This window comes from Mixophyes fleayi, chromosome 2 (genome assembly GCF_038048845.1).
Source record: "Mixophyes fleayi isolate aMixFle1 chromosome 2, aMixFle1.hap1, whole genome shotgun sequence".
Lineage (NCBI taxonomy): Eukaryota > Metazoa > Chordata > Amphibia > Anura > Limnodynastidae > Mixophyes > Mixophyes fleayi.
In genome coordinates, this window is record NC_134403.1 from 266,546,705 (window position 1) to 266,562,230 (window position 15,526).

At 38.7% G+C, this 15,526-nt stretch overlaps 1 protein-coding gene across 1 annotated transcript in view; it reads left to right on the forward strand.

Annotated features, from left to right (window-relative positions):
* SRGAP2 (SLIT-ROBO Rho GTPase activating protein 2) overlaps positions 1–14,540 on the forward strand; it is an 85,392-nt gene extending 70,852 nt beyond the window's left edge. The window contains exons 14-23 of the mRNA XM_075196155.1: positions 277–337; positions 426–503; positions 987–1,121; positions 3,312–3,417; positions 4,491–4,712; positions 5,346–5,425; positions 5,652–5,706; positions 6,319–6,468; positions 9,322–9,640; positions 11,295–14,540. Coding sequence (XP_075052256.1) covers positions 277–337; positions 426–503; positions 987–1,121; positions 3,312–3,417; positions 4,491–4,712; positions 5,346–5,425; positions 5,652–5,706; positions 6,319–6,468; positions 9,322–9,640; positions 11,295–11,678 — 1,590 coding nt within the window. The 3' untranslated portion in view covers positions 11,679–14,540. The remainder of the gene's footprint in view (positions 1–276; positions 338–425; positions 504–986; positions 1,122–3,311; positions 3,418–4,490; positions 4,713–5,345; positions 5,426–5,651; positions 5,707–6,318; positions 6,469–9,321; positions 9,641–11,294) is intronic.
* Positions 14,541–15,526: the final 986 nt, after the last annotated feature.

Sequence of the window (15,526 nt, forward strand, 5' to 3'; positions counted from 1 at the left end):
ATGTGGCCACAGACCAGCTGTAGCAGAGACCTCCCTGACCTCTTCCCCACTGCTGGCCCCATACTATCTGTTTATAAAAACTAAATCTATTCTACCACTAACTAAAAGTAATAATCGTTTCATTTTATTGGTAAGAATACATAAGGAAACATGTGGTAAAATACTTTAAGCTTTCCCATCCTAGGCCTGGGCCCTTGTACAAATCCAGGCCTGCCTGTAATGTAAGCTTGTACGTGTTCTAATGGGCTTAGATCTGAGTTGGGTTTTCTATTCCAGGACTCCAAGCAACCAATTCCCCTAGTGGTAGAAAGCTGCATAAGGTTCCTTAGTCGTCACGGTGCGTATTATACCGCCATTCTACTGACGCCCATTCCACTCACTTTACATGTACTAATTGACCGACCACTTCTATGTCCTTTCCTCAGGTCTTCAGCATGAGGGGATATTCCGGGTGTCTGGCTCCCAGGTGGAAGTGAATGACATTAAGAATGCATTTGAGAGAGGTGTGTATGACTTGATATAATAATATGTTTGTGGCACTTTGTGACACAAAAGGAGACATTGTTTTTAAAAGGAACAAAAAGCAGTGGAGTTTTGTGAAATAATTAAAAACAAAAACAATGTTTAGGGCCAAGTATTGATTTTTTTAAAGGGGGAAGAGAGTCCTTTGTTGAATAGACAATCTGCATTGAAGATCAGATTGTAGGAAATGTATTAATAAATTTATTTATTTTTTTCCTTTATTTAAAATGTGTTGATGTTGTCAGAAGGAAGGCGTAGAGTGATTTTTCTTGCTGAAGATGGTCTCCAGAAATCTGCAAAATTAGAGATGTCTTTGCAATTAAAATGTAAATAAGTGTAAATAATATAAATTATCTTTATATAATATCATTAAACCAATTTGACCTGTATGGAAAACCATGACATGACCAGATCAGCTGTAGGAGAACTAGTGTTAACACTTGCCTGTTTTATTTTTTTGGCAGGAGAGGACCCTCTAGAAGAAGATCAAAATGACCATGATTTGGATTCTGTGGCTGGAGTTCTTAAACTATATTTTCGGGGGCTCTCAATACCTCTTTTCCCAAAAGAAATCTTCCATGACCTCTTAAGCTGTGTTTGTAAGGACTAATATACCCTAATATACCTTGTCTGTGCCACCTATCGTGGTTTTATCTATGAATTGTTGCTCATATATATAGTTGAACAAGTGTTGTATTAACAATCCATTCATATACATGGCATTTCTGTAAATGGTATATTTATCACCATTTTGTTCATTATGCAAAAAGTGTCTCCACCTATTGTTTATTCATCATTCTATACCCGTAAACCAGAAATGTCAGGGCAGCATGTTGTGGATGGAACCCTGTCACTATCTCACATTGTATAATAAGTTTGCACAGCCAGGAGTTAGAGTATTGAACAAAGTAAAAAGAGTGTATACAGGGGCACTCCGGGGTATGGAGTATTAAAAATTACATTTTATTGGTATTTGTTAAAATTGTAATATCTGGATACAACTAGCGAAAATATAAAAATAGATGCAAAGTGAGGGAAGTGAAAATAAAATTGCAGTTTCTGCTGCAAGTCGCTTGTATTCTCACTGAAGTTATTGAAGTAATAAGTGCTAATATAACAATATTGGCTGCTGTGATGATGAATTACTCATACATCCTAGAGGTCATAACAGAATAAGACCCTAATGATGATTCATACTTCGGATGATAAAGAGTATTAGTAATACCTAAATAATTATTATTACACAAAATCCTCTCAGATGTTGGCTCTCTGTAGTTAATACCGATGAATGCAAATAATTGTGCATGCCTAAATATAGTCTATGATCCTATGTTATAAAATTGTGCACAATATAGTGCTTCTATGATTACGATAGGATCGTCTGCAGCAGGGTCAAAGCAATTGCTGCACTAATAGGCTAGCCGATCTCTGTGACCACAGAGAGTTGTCTCGAACAGTCAATACATAAATCTATTAGAGCCGTGATTTGTAAATTCTTGTAACGTATATAATTATCACGGTACACTGTGTAGCAGCCATATATTGACCCGTTGCTATGACCCAATCTAATTTGAAGGAGTGCACTTGTAAGTTAGCTGGTCTCTATACTGCCAGAGAGTAATCTAGTGGAGTCAATACAAGAGTCTGTTTGAGCCGTGGTTAATATAAATCTTATAGCATATACAGTTGTCTCAGCCCATAATGAAGCGGTCGTATATTGACCCGTTCTTATGACCCCAACTAGTATGAGAGAATATAGTATTGATCTATATTATAAAATCTATTATAAAATCAGTATTATTTAGCAGCAGTGTGTGAGATACAATGCGAACGCCGACGCGCGTTTCGCTTGTATGCTTTTTCAAGGCAAAACAGCCAGGAGTTATGTGGAATGCAGAGCCTAGAGCAGGCCTGTTCAACCTGTGACTCTCCAGATGTTGTGAAACTACATGTCCCAGTATGCCCTGTAGGCTCTCAGCTGGCTATCTACTGGCAAAGCATGCTGGGGTATGTAGTTTCACAACACTTGGAGAGACCTACAGGTTGGCAAAGACTGGCCTAGGGTTTTAGCAGTCAGGAGACATCCTCAGCACAAAATAAGTATTATATTCTGTTCATATTAAATATATATAGTTATTTTGGAATGGGGGATAACAAACCTGACTGGGTACACTTGGACATACTTGTTTACTGTCATATAAACAACATGAAAATTTCTTCTCCGTGGACATTTGATAGTTATAGTCTGAGATGTAATTTTGAATTACATATTTGGGCATTTTAACTCTTCAAGCTCCATCAATTAAAAGGTTGAAGTTAAAAAAAAAATAAGAAAAAATATCTCTTGATTTAGTTTAATCCCTTGACTGCTGAGGAAGTGTGGAACTAAATTGAGTGTGTTAGAGGTTGAGGGATGTGGAATAAAACAATGAACAGTAGTGAAAGAGGCAATAAACATTTTCTTCATAATAGGTTCTGCAGGTCATACCCCAAGAGAGCTTAAATGACCTAATGACAATGATGGATTTGTGGACAGGGGGGGAGGGGTGCTAAGGGGAAAGCATGCCTAACATGACTGTACCATTCAGGAAGCTCATTGAAGTGGGAATGGATCATCAACATCTTGCTATGTAATTCAGGAAGTTCCTGGAAGTGGGGATGTATTACCATGATCTATTCTCTCCACAAACATTCTGTCCCTGCAGTTAACTGTTTCAGACACAGCGGAGGCTATTTATTCATAAGCTTATAGCAAGTTATGTGACTTATGTGATGTTTATTCTTTACAGCCATGGAGAACATGCAAGAACGAGCTTCCCACATCCGCAAAGTCCTGCTTGGTCTCCCTGCTGCCATTCTTGTCCTCATGAGATACCTTTTTGCCTTCCTCAATCAGTGAGTGTGCCATTAGTGTATATTAGTTGTGCACATATAACTTATGTTTCATACATGGACAATACAACAGTGTTTTTTAACCAAGTAGCACAATGGTGGGGTCCTGTTGTTGACAAAACTGCATAGATAATGTAGCAGAAGTTGTCATCTGTCACACTAGACTGCTTAAGTCTAGTGGAGGAGTAATGTCACCATACAACGGACAGAAGAAACTGGTTGGGTGGCCATGTTACTGCAGAATTCCTGTGTGATAACTTATGATCTCACCCAAAATACTCAAGGGGGAACCTGTTTGGGGATAAATTGTGCAGGAGGTAATTCCTCCCTTTTATTTCTACTGTTGCACACATATCTTACAATTTTAAAATCCCCTAAAAGTCATTTGTGATCAGGATTAAACACATCTCTGCATGTTTCATTTTGTGCATATATAACTATTATTCCTCCCCGCACATGTAACATGGCATAATCCAATTCTGCTTTCTGCAATTGGCACCTCAAAGGTGATCTGCAAGAGTAAAGAGGCATCAGGACTCTCTATTATGCGTTTTGCATTCGTATATGTCATTATTTCTAAGACATGGTGTATTTGCTCCTATATTTGCAATTTCCTACATAACATTTGCCTGGATGTTGCAAAAAGGCTACTGAAAGGTTAGACAGACGCCTGTTTTTAGCACATTCCGAACACTTGTAAATATCAAGCCCTTTTGTGTGGGGTCAAGGATCCCCTGCAGCCATTGACTTCACTGGGAGCCCGCCCCTGAAATATCTTCTTTTTACATATGGATGCAATATGAGTACATCTACCCTGCCTTAAGCCCAAAATACCCTGATCCTCCTATCAGACGATAAAAAAATTGCAATCCCTGCAGATGCCTCCATCTTACTCGGCTAATGCGTGTGGTTTGCTTATAAACAGAATTATTTGTGGGAGAATATGTGCATATTGCCACAAAGCAACATTTGCTCAATGGGGCCACATATTTTGAAATTTCAACGAGGAGGTTTTATTGTTTTTATTTTCATCGGTTCAATTTGATTTTCTGTTTACTCCCTTCTATTTCACGCAGCCTTTCTCAGTTCAGCGATGATAACATGATGGACCCCTATAATCTGGCAATCTGCTTTGGCCCCACCCTGATGTGCGTCCCTGACAATCATGACCAAGTGTCCTGCCAGTCGCATGTTAACGAGTTAATCAAAACCATCATCATGCAACATGAGAGCATCTTTCCGGGCCCTCGCGAGCTGGACGGGCCAGTCTATATTTTTGGCAGTGTTGGTGAAGACTGGTACAGTGACAAAGTTATTGTCAGTTGGGGACAGGGGGTAGAAATACAGTATGTAGTAGTGTTTATATAGTAAAATTGTATACTCTGAAGTCTCACTGTCAAGTCCACCCTCACTGTTAACAGCCTGGGCATTTAGGTATAGGACCTATAATAGTAACTATTTCATTTAGTTCCTGACCCCTTGACAACTGTGCAAGGCATTCAGGCAGTGTAATATATGATTGTCAGAAATAATAAAAAAACAACAACTTTATATATAGGACTGTGTTGCAGAACAGTCTAACACATCAGTGGGATTACACAGTCCGCAGCCGCTCAGACAATTATGGAGGATTGCAGAACACAATATCTTGCACTGTGAAATTTTGAATGTTGCAACCTATATATTCTGTATAGTGGAACTTGTGTATATTTATGTTGTAGTCTCACTCCTGAAACAGACAGACCATAGATATGATTTATATTCTTTGGCTGATTACAACCAATAAATCGTTATTTTAGATTATATTAGTGTAACTTTATACTTCCTTCATCTTTAAGATGAGTCAAAAAATAATATAACACTTCAATTAACCTTCTTTTCCCACTCTCCATACTCTTCACCGCTTTCTTTTTGTTGCTTGTCTCCTGTAGCGAGAGTTCTCATAGTGAGCCCATCTCTGTGGAAGATTCCGTACTAGATATGACCTCTGACATACACAGCACAGAGGATGGTGAGTGTTCTCCTGTTTTGCATGATCATCTCTCTTAGCCGTCTGCTTATGTTAATTCAAAAGAGTGCACTTTTTATAGTGATAAACACATAATACATGTCAGCATGTGGTGACATTACCAGTCATTAAGAGAGAACCTGGACCTGCAGTGTGTGTTGGGTGTGCCGCGGTTCATTTTCTACACTTAGAATTTGGAAACTAATGTGTCTTGTCCACACCTACACAGGGTCCAATCCAAACAGCATTGGATACAGCAGCAGACGGATTACAACTTCTGGGAGGTATGTGCTCATGGTCCAAGGACTGCAGTCTTCAGTCAGAATATCTGGATATACAACCCTTGTTGTCAGTGTTGTCTCATAGCAGATCAGGGGGCTCGGCCCCATATCCAACCTCACCACTGTGATCGTTGTTCATACATTGAACCTGGTATAAAGTTACCCTTTAACACTAGTAAGAGGTCATTTCTATTTATAAGAGCTATACAAGTATTAAAGAAAGACCTCACAGTGTAGATCAATAAAGAAAACCGTTATAGAAATGGCTAAAAAGCACTTATAAATTTGGACTTCTATTCTCAGATCAATCAAGTTTCCTAGTACTTGTGTTGCTATAGTTTTATTGTATCAGTGAGCAATTCCAGTCTATATTTCACGTTAAAAGGAGAAAAGAGGGAACAGTTATAAGCCACAAATTAGATTGGATGTTAGGAATAACAATATAATAACAAAAACAATACACTGATAGGAGTTGTGACATAGAGAAATATGTTGTCACGTATTTTTCATTGTTAGCCTATTAATGATTGGATAGTGAAATATACAATAACGTAGGTGTGGTTGGTAAACATACATGTGTGCTGTGTTTGGTAAGTTATTCTTATATTCTCACAGCGATGACCCTCCTAGTGAGAGATCTAGTCCCCGTTCTGATCCAGAGCAGAGTTCTGAGCCGCTGGTGGAGGAGAAGGTCACAGCCAGAGCCAGCCTCAGCTGCCCCACCGGGAGCCACGTGGCTGACATTTATCTGGCTAACATTAACAAGTAAGGAGTGCTAATAAGATTATTCATTGTTCTAATGAAGCATTTCATTGACTGCATAACCTTGTATCTGTTTTGTGATCAGAGGAGTTCTATACTTTAAAGAGCTACTAAAGCTAATATAAAAGTTGATTTGAAGTATAGATTTTTGCTGAAATAGGTTTTGTAGCATATAAAAACATATAATAATATTCAGTGTGTGTGTATGTGTGTGTGTGTATATATATATATATATATATATATATATATATATATATATATTTATGTAGAGTTGAAGTTATTCCAGCTTAATTGAAACAATGAGCCTGATTCATTAAGGAAAGTAAAGCAAACAAAAGAGTAATTTTGCACCTGGGCAAAACCATGTTGCACTGGAGGGGGAGACAAATTTAAAATGTGATGGCAGATTTATATTTGGGGTATGGCATATCCTAGATCAACTTTAAATTTCAGTATACAAATAAAGCGATCAAGTATTTGTATGTTACATAAAAAAACAGCCAGTAATTTATCTTATGTGCATAAGAATAAACTGGTTTGCACCCCTTGCATTGTAACATGGTTTTGTCCAGGAGAAAACTTGCTCATTTTTCCCCTTGCTTTCCTTAATGAATCAGGTCCAATGTGTTTGATCCTTATGATCCAAAATGCCGCTGATTAAACTGATTTTTCACAGTCGCCAAAACCTTTTTTATTTTTTTATGCTGGCGTTATATATAATGGTACACATCAGTTTTTTTTTCATTAGAAACCAATTAGCATTACACCCTCTTCTGTCCCAACATTGCAGTTTGCTTGAGGTATAGTTCCAGCATGTGAAAGCGTGAAATCGGAGCATCTCTATGCGTGCCATAATTATTTTATATGCAAGCGTTACAAATTGAAACAAATCCTGAATTTTACAGCTTAACTGAACAAGATACAATTAATGCAAAGTAATCATATTCTATATAGAGCTGAGTTATTGGTATCATTTTTTCTTCTGTGATAAACTGCACTAAAATCAGGATTTACTTACATTTGTCTAAATAAATATTGTACAAAACATCTGATTCTGTCATTCTCATTTAGAACATTTTTTTGATCTGATTGATTTCCTTGGGCAATGCTGTAGAAACGTCCATTTATATAGTCGTGAAAACGTGGGATATTATACCCCTACAGTACATTACATGGATATCACCAGTATGGTCCCTCTCACTTCACTTTAGAAGTAGGTACAGAAAAAGATAATTAAAACAGCTTTGTTTTTAATACACATCTAGACAAATCCTTATTTGCACGGTGGCTAAGTGGTTAGCACTTCTGCCTCACAGTGATGGGGTCGTGAGTTCAATTCCCGACCATGGCCTTATCTGTGTGGAGTTTGTATGTTCTCCCCGTGTTTGCATGGGTTTCCTCCGGGTGCTTCGGTTTCCTCCCACACTCCAAAAACATACTGGTAGGTTAATTGGCTGCTATCTAAATTGACCCTAGTCTGTCTGTGTGTGTAAAGCTGGGTACACACTACAGAAATTTCGACCAACTTTTTATGCCGTGCGATTTTACATGCGATCGATGGTCCGATCGCTCGGTCCATGGACTGCATACACACTAGCCTTGTTTAGGACGAGAAAGGGAAGAGCGGACGTCCCTTTAGCGACTTTTTACAGCCATGTTGTCGTGAGCAATGACTGTAATTTCGTACTCACTGTTGTGGATCGGTCGGAAGTGTATACACACTACACAGCGGAAACGAGATTGGAACGAAAATATTAAACGGTACGACCAACCAAATGAGGCGACAATCGTCCATTTGGGCAGACTTTCGACCATTGTGTCACTGTACACACTGACCCGACTTTTGAACAAGCGGTCGTATGTCGGCTGATTTAGCCGATTATTGGTTGAAAACTTTGTAGTGTGTACCCAGCTTTAGGGAATTTAGACTGTAAGCTCCAATGGGGCAGGGACTGATGTGAGTTCTCTGTACAGCGTTGCAGAATCAGTGGCGCTATATAAATAAATGGTGGTGATGATGATTAAACACCAAAGTAGTTTTAGGTCAGGATAAAATGAATCCACTTATGATTCCTTCATAAAACATATGTCATCTGAAAACAGTAGGTGCAATCTTGACCTATATAATTTTATTTTTTAAGGTGTATTTATTCTTTGCCTAATGGATTATAGGTGGAGACATACAAATTGTCACCTTTACATAGCTATGCACTTCTATAGCACAGATATAGCCAAATATGTTAAGCCATAAGTCCCAGCTTGCAGACAGACTTCTTCCGTTGTTACTTGTTCCTTTGTCACCAGGTGGGGTTTGAAGGTAAGTGAGCACACAGACAAGTAGAGGTAATCTGCAATATCTGGGAATACATAAGCTGCGTTATTGGGCAGGTTTCCCAGATCTGTAGTTATTGTAACGTGTGGATATCAATTGTCCCAGGGATTCCAAGTAATAGATCCCATTCCTAAAGCTTATGAACTTTGACTTCTATCAGTGGGACTGAAGATCCCAAAGTGCCTACAATGCCGGATGCAAGTCTATCACAAGAAATTGTCAGAATTATTCTATTATTTATAGTTTTGGATACATTCTGGGGCCCTCTGGTGATTTGTGTAATTCACTTTCACATTTTATGTTTGAGGCTAGGAAATTGTATGTTCCTAGCACAACACAGTATTTCAATAAACTAATAATCTAGGTAAAATATTATAAAACACACTTGTAGTTTTCAGAGAAGCATGATTTGTTCACAATGAAATGTAAACTGATTTCTTTAAGTTTGTCTCCTATGTAGTTGTGTTAGACTAATTGTTGGTGTAATATTACTTTTCTAATTAGCCATTTCTACTGATTGTCAGGCAAAGAAAGAGGCCAGAGTCTGGCAGTATCCGAAGACCATTTCGCCAGAGTGACAGTCTTTCTAGCTCTGACACGTCAGAACCGGCTTCTCCTGGAGCAAATGTACGGCCAACATCTCAGCCTGTCATGAGCCAGAGCTTCTCCAGAGAGGCTCCAGATCGCTGCTCGATCAGTGGGCATGGCACAGTCAGTAGCATCAGCCGACATTCATCTCTTAAAAACAGGATGGACAGTCCTCAGATACGTAAAGCAATGGCTGCCGGAAGGTCAAAAAGCTTCAATAATCACCGCCCACTGGACCCAGAAGTTATTGCTCAGGTTGTTACTATTACTGTCAAATCTAATGGGGAGGGGGGATATTGCTTTAGTTGCAGTGATAATAGGGGAGCGGAGAAAGGCAACCAAATTATCCTGAATGCTGTTTGGTGGTATTATATAAAAATTTCACCACCCATTCTTGCCTCCAATACTTTGGTGTAAAATCAATCTCAGATTTGACGTTATTATATACACTGTTCTTATTAGAATGATCCTGCCTACAGTGAAAACCTGAAAAAAGCAAGGAACACTGTAATGTAGTGGTTATAAAAACCTGTATTAATCACGCTCTGGTACAGTAATCTAATTGGCTGGGCCCATAACTGTCTCACATGATCTCAAACAGACTAATTCACCTGTCACCTGTGCACAATTAAAAAGGATGTTTGGTGAAAAGAAACTTAGCACATTAAATGTGATTTTATATATATATATATATATATATATATATATATATATATATATATATATATATATATATATATATATATATATATATATATATATATATAATTTTTTATTTTTAAACAAATGCTTATTGATGGTCAAACAGAATACGCAGTGGGATTCGGATACATATTTTACAACAAGTAGAGTACATTAATTGAATAATTCTCCATATGAGGGCAAGAGTATGGGGGGTATTCAATTGTTGCTCCGGGTGCCGCCGGAACGAGCGCGTTAAAACTATTACCGTTTATACGGTAATATTGCGTGTAATTACCGTTCATACGGTAATTTACTCGCTCAATTTCAGCTCGCTGCTCAGGGAGCTGCGAGCTGAAATTGAGCGAGTAATTACCGTATAAACGGTAATAGTTTTAACGCGCTCGTTCTGGCGGCGCCCGGAGGAACAATTGAATCCCCCCCTATGAGTCAGATTCTACTAAGATATGCAAAGATAACGACCAGTAGTTTTTATTTTAATTTAAAGAAAGATAAAGAGCAAGAAAAAAGAAAAGGAGAGAGAAATGGAGAAGTAGGAAATAAAAGATAGGTAGAAGGGTGGTGTGGCAGGAACCACCCCAGAGTATAGATTCTATGTCGCTGCAGTTTTTCCTCCGCAAACATAACATATCCATATTTGCCTTAGCTAGCTATCCATACATTATTTGCACCATGCGCCTGTTTTCATCTGTGTCACATTCTTACTTTTACATAGACCCTTTTTGTCACTGATATCCAAGCCTATGTCATATCATATGTATTATGGGTACTAAATATATATACACAGTTTTTCACTTTGTGAAAAAAGACATGAATACAAATTTATTGTACAAATAAGCCTGATGTGAATGAGTTCTCTGTACAGCGCTGCGGAATCAGTGGCGCTATATAAATAAATGGTGATGATGCTGATAAGCCAAGCTTCATAAAATACAGATTTATTGTATACCTATAAAAGTTAAGACAGTGTGGTATTTTTGTGGTTTAAATTAATAATGTTCGTTAATCCGTCCTTTAACACCTCCAGCCAGTCCGTTTTTGACTAGTAATGTCCTGATTTTTTCTGATTGTTACTTAAATGCAACACTTGCAATATTTAAATATTTAGAAATATAGTAAAGAACAAAAAAATTGCAAGGTTTTATTTAATGTAAGAATTATCACCTATAGAGGCTTTAACTCTTTTCTTTGTCTTCCTTTTTTATAGGATATTGAAGCGACCATGAACTCTGCCCTTAATGAGTTGAGGGAGCTAGAGCGCCAAAGCAGCGCAAAATTTGCCCCCGATGTGGTGCTGGACACCCTGGAGCCCCTAAAGACTTCCCCTGTGGCTGCTCCCAATTCTGAGCCTTCTAGTCCTCTTCATGCTCAGTCCCTGCGGGACTCAGAACCCAGTTTTCAGCGCAGCTCCAGCTCTGCCAGCGACATATCTTGTTCATTCCGTACCGCTAAATCAGTACGTGTACCCCCTTCAAGGCCTCCAGCTACACGTCCCAAACCAACGATGTTCCCCAAATCCAATCCCCCTGCACCTGGTGGAGTTGGATCTACATCTGGTCAGCAGCCGTCCGACAAGTCTTGTCCGGTGTGATGCAGGTTAATTAGGGTCATCACTGTGAATTCAATGTTAGAAATCTTTAGTGTGTACATAAGGACTTGTGATGAGAGTGTGGAAACTGACAGAAGCAAGAGCCCTAAAACAAAACTGGGAAGAATCCATTATGGGGACAAACAAGGAGGTCAAGGACCAAATGAGCTCTTAAGTACCGGTCCCATGTAGGATCAATGTTTCCCAGACTTAAGAGTTACTCCCTTTATTGAAAGTGGCACAGATGATGAGATTTGTATAGGGATTGCCGCTTGAAATAATAATTTGTTTAAAATGCTCTTCTCATTTATGCACATTGAGTTACTCTATGTTTAAGCAAGCTTTAAATGTGTTACAAAAATTAAAAGCTAAAAGCAGGTCATAACAATTATTGCCGTGAGAGTAAAATGTTCGTGTTCACTTATACTATTTACTGTGTGTCAGTGTTTTGTCTATTACATATATCATAGTTTTCACATATCTACCAAGCTTGCATAAACAAATAAAGAGTATACGTGCATGATAAGAGCAAAATTATCACGTTCTGCATCTTTCAGGGAAAGGTTTACAGGTGTTATTGGAGGGTATGGAGAGTTTTACATCATTTTAAGAGTCATTACAACTGTGAGTTCACAATAATTCCAGATTTGGGTGGATTTATGAATTAGTTTATGAACGCATTTCCACATTTAGGTTTGGAGTAAGTGTCGGTCCTTTTTCTTCTAGCATAGCATAGGTAGGAAATCATTTTAGATTCACAGGGTGTAAAACAGCATAGTTTTGTAAAAGTTTAACACTGATTGATTGCGAACCACGTCACTAGTTGACCTTATGACAATGTTAGTTCATATTGATCCTATGTGGGACCATGCTTCTATTCTGTGATTCCCCATTGAGTTGTCACCCTTACTCTGTCTGCATATGTAGGTGTAGAGTGGGTAGGTGTCTTAGAACTCTCTTCTGTAGGGCCTGTATTAGTTTTATTCCCTTTATACATTCCACTTGTATTCTGATTCCAGTTCCTGCTGTTCCAAGATTCCAAATTTAAAATATTAACAACAGCAATAAGGGAATTGTGCTTGGCTTTGAGAGAGCCCAAGGTAGCATTAACCCCATTGTCATGGGGTTACAGTAGCCTTTAATAGTTGTCCTAGCCACCACTCCAGGTCTTTTACTTGCACACTACGATCTACACATAAAGTGTAGCAATGTAAGAATCTGTGATCTGCACAGTGGCACATATATGTTAAGAAGAGATATGGGAAGGGGACAAGAGAGCAGTGCTTTTTAGTGGCTGGAGCAGAGTACCATTGCACTAATGGTGATTGTCACTGAATGACTATGGTTAGTCATAGCTGCTCCTTTACCATGGACACTAGATCAGTATTATTTATCTTTTATCCTAAATGACCAATGACCATTCTTTTTTAATGGATGGCAAATATACATTAACACTATATACAGCAGACACAGTGCTAATGTGGTGTCTGTAAATAGATGATTTCTAAAACTATGGCAATTATATCTGTACAACAGAGAGCATCCTTTATCACTTTTATCGGAAAACTAAATGCTATACTGTGCCCCATTTAAATCAGAGCCTGTCTATAGATATTGAAAAACATATCCTAGACTTGACAACGTGACCAGGCTTGACGGATCGCTGGACCTTGAGAGGAGGTCACAATACAGTGGCATAATACATCGGCAATTGTAGTACTTGCTACTTTCTGTTGGTGGCATTGGTTGTCTTAAGGATAAGGAAAATGTCTATAGATAATATTGGAAGCCACCAAAAAAGCAGTAATGCTTTTATCCATTTATGTGCAATGACAGTGAGAGCTTCATCTGACATGAAACTTGACAGTATTTAATACATCTCCTGCATGGCACTGCATCACAGAGCATGTAATTCCTGCTGTGTTACTGCCAATGGGTGGGGGTTAGGCCTATTACCGGCTTATGAGCATAGCACTTTGCAGCAATATAATAACATGCAGTTCAGTGATATGAAGTGTCTTAAAATACTATTATATATATATTTTTTCCCCCCCAAATATAGGAGTGAGGGAAGCATCTGGAATTTATTAAAGTGCCCATGGCATATTCAGTAGCATTTTTCTGTTTTTGTTTTTTTCATTTTATGTAAGACTTTACGTTACAAAGAAGATGGAGCTTATTTAACCTCTGCAGTCCTAGAATGGACCTTCATTGTAGCAGGACACTCTCGTGTGCGATATCCCTGTCTACTTCCGGAGAGGATTAACTACATATTTCCCTCTGACTACATACGGGTTTGCAATTCAGTCTCCTGTGTAAACCAGTCTCACTTGTTTGAACACTTTGCTGGAAGTTTGGGAATACAGTATGTTTCTCCCCAGCAGAGGAGTTAAGACCAGCCTTTTTAAGTGTGTGTGTGTGTGTGTGTGTGTGTGTGTGTGTGTATGTGCGTGCATTTAGAAGAAACAGAGCACGGACCTAATACAGTGCTTTCTTGCAATAAGCCGCCACTGTACAACTGCTTTTTTTTGTTATGGCACTTTGACCACTGATACTAGAATACTATGTTTATGGACAGTGTTCTCTGGGAGCTGTGTCAATAATACTCATGCTGTCTAGGAGAATGTATGCATCACATATGTAACACAAAGTGTATAAAATGTCTTTAAAAAAAGTGGTCTCCCCACCCCTTAAACTACATGTTAAAGATAAAATAAAAAACAAACAAACAAACAAAAAACTAAGCAACGTTTTCACAACTGGAATAATGTATGTCCGTTTTTGTGCTTTGTATTCTCCAAAATCCCAGACTGAAGGGAGGAGAATTTATGTGGGAACTCCTCAATAAATTGTGTTTTTAGATAAGAGGCGTGTGGAGTTGTAATTCACAATGAAATTTGATTATAGTTTGGAAGGAATGGTCTAAAAGGGCTTCTAAGTTGTTGATTGCTTTGCCAGGTGACCTTAACAAGGCTTCAGTGACATTTAGAGGAAGCCCCCTTCCATATCTCTCTCTCTCACTGTGCCTCCCCTTCCATATCTCTCTCTCTCTCGCTGCGCCTCCCCTTCCATATCTCTCTCTCTCTCCCTGCGCCTCCCCTTCCATATCTCTCTCTCTCTCGCTGCGCCTCCCCTTCCATATCTCTCTCTCTGCAGCCATCGGATGCAGCACAAGCAGGGTAGGCGGGCGGAGCGCCAGTCAGACATGGCGCTCCCCTGCCTTGCCTACCCTGCTTACCACCAGCAAGGCTGAAGGAGTGGGGCGCAGAAATGTCAGTATACCATACTGGCACAAACTGCCCCACTTCGAGCACTGGTGCTACATGAAAAAAACAGCCAGTATTTAACTTGGGAAAAACAATAAACTAGTTTGCACCCCTTTCATTTTTTGCCTTAATTTCCTTAATGAATCGGACCCAGTGTGTCTTGCAGTGCAAATGATTCTAATTGTACCCACATACAAATATGAGATCTTGTGTTGTGTAATAAGATATTTAAAAGTGCTTAAAATGGTGTACTGGGGGTTTTTTAGCTGTTAATTGCAGAGCTTCTTTTCCCCCAAAACAGCCTGATCTTTACGTATGTTCAAAGGGTCTAGAAATTGCTCACATGGAAGTATAGGCCAATGGCCAATTTTCCAATGGGACATGTACCTATGTAGACATTTTAGCACATTATTAAATCCACTGTTCATACTTTTTTATAAACCTTTTATCTTGTAATAAATTGCTTTTATAGCAAGTGTCTTATAAATAAGTGTTGAAAGAATGGTTTCCCCACTATATGGGATCATTGTGCTTTTTTGATCAACAATAATAATAATGGTTGAGCTCTGTATCACAATCTGTGGG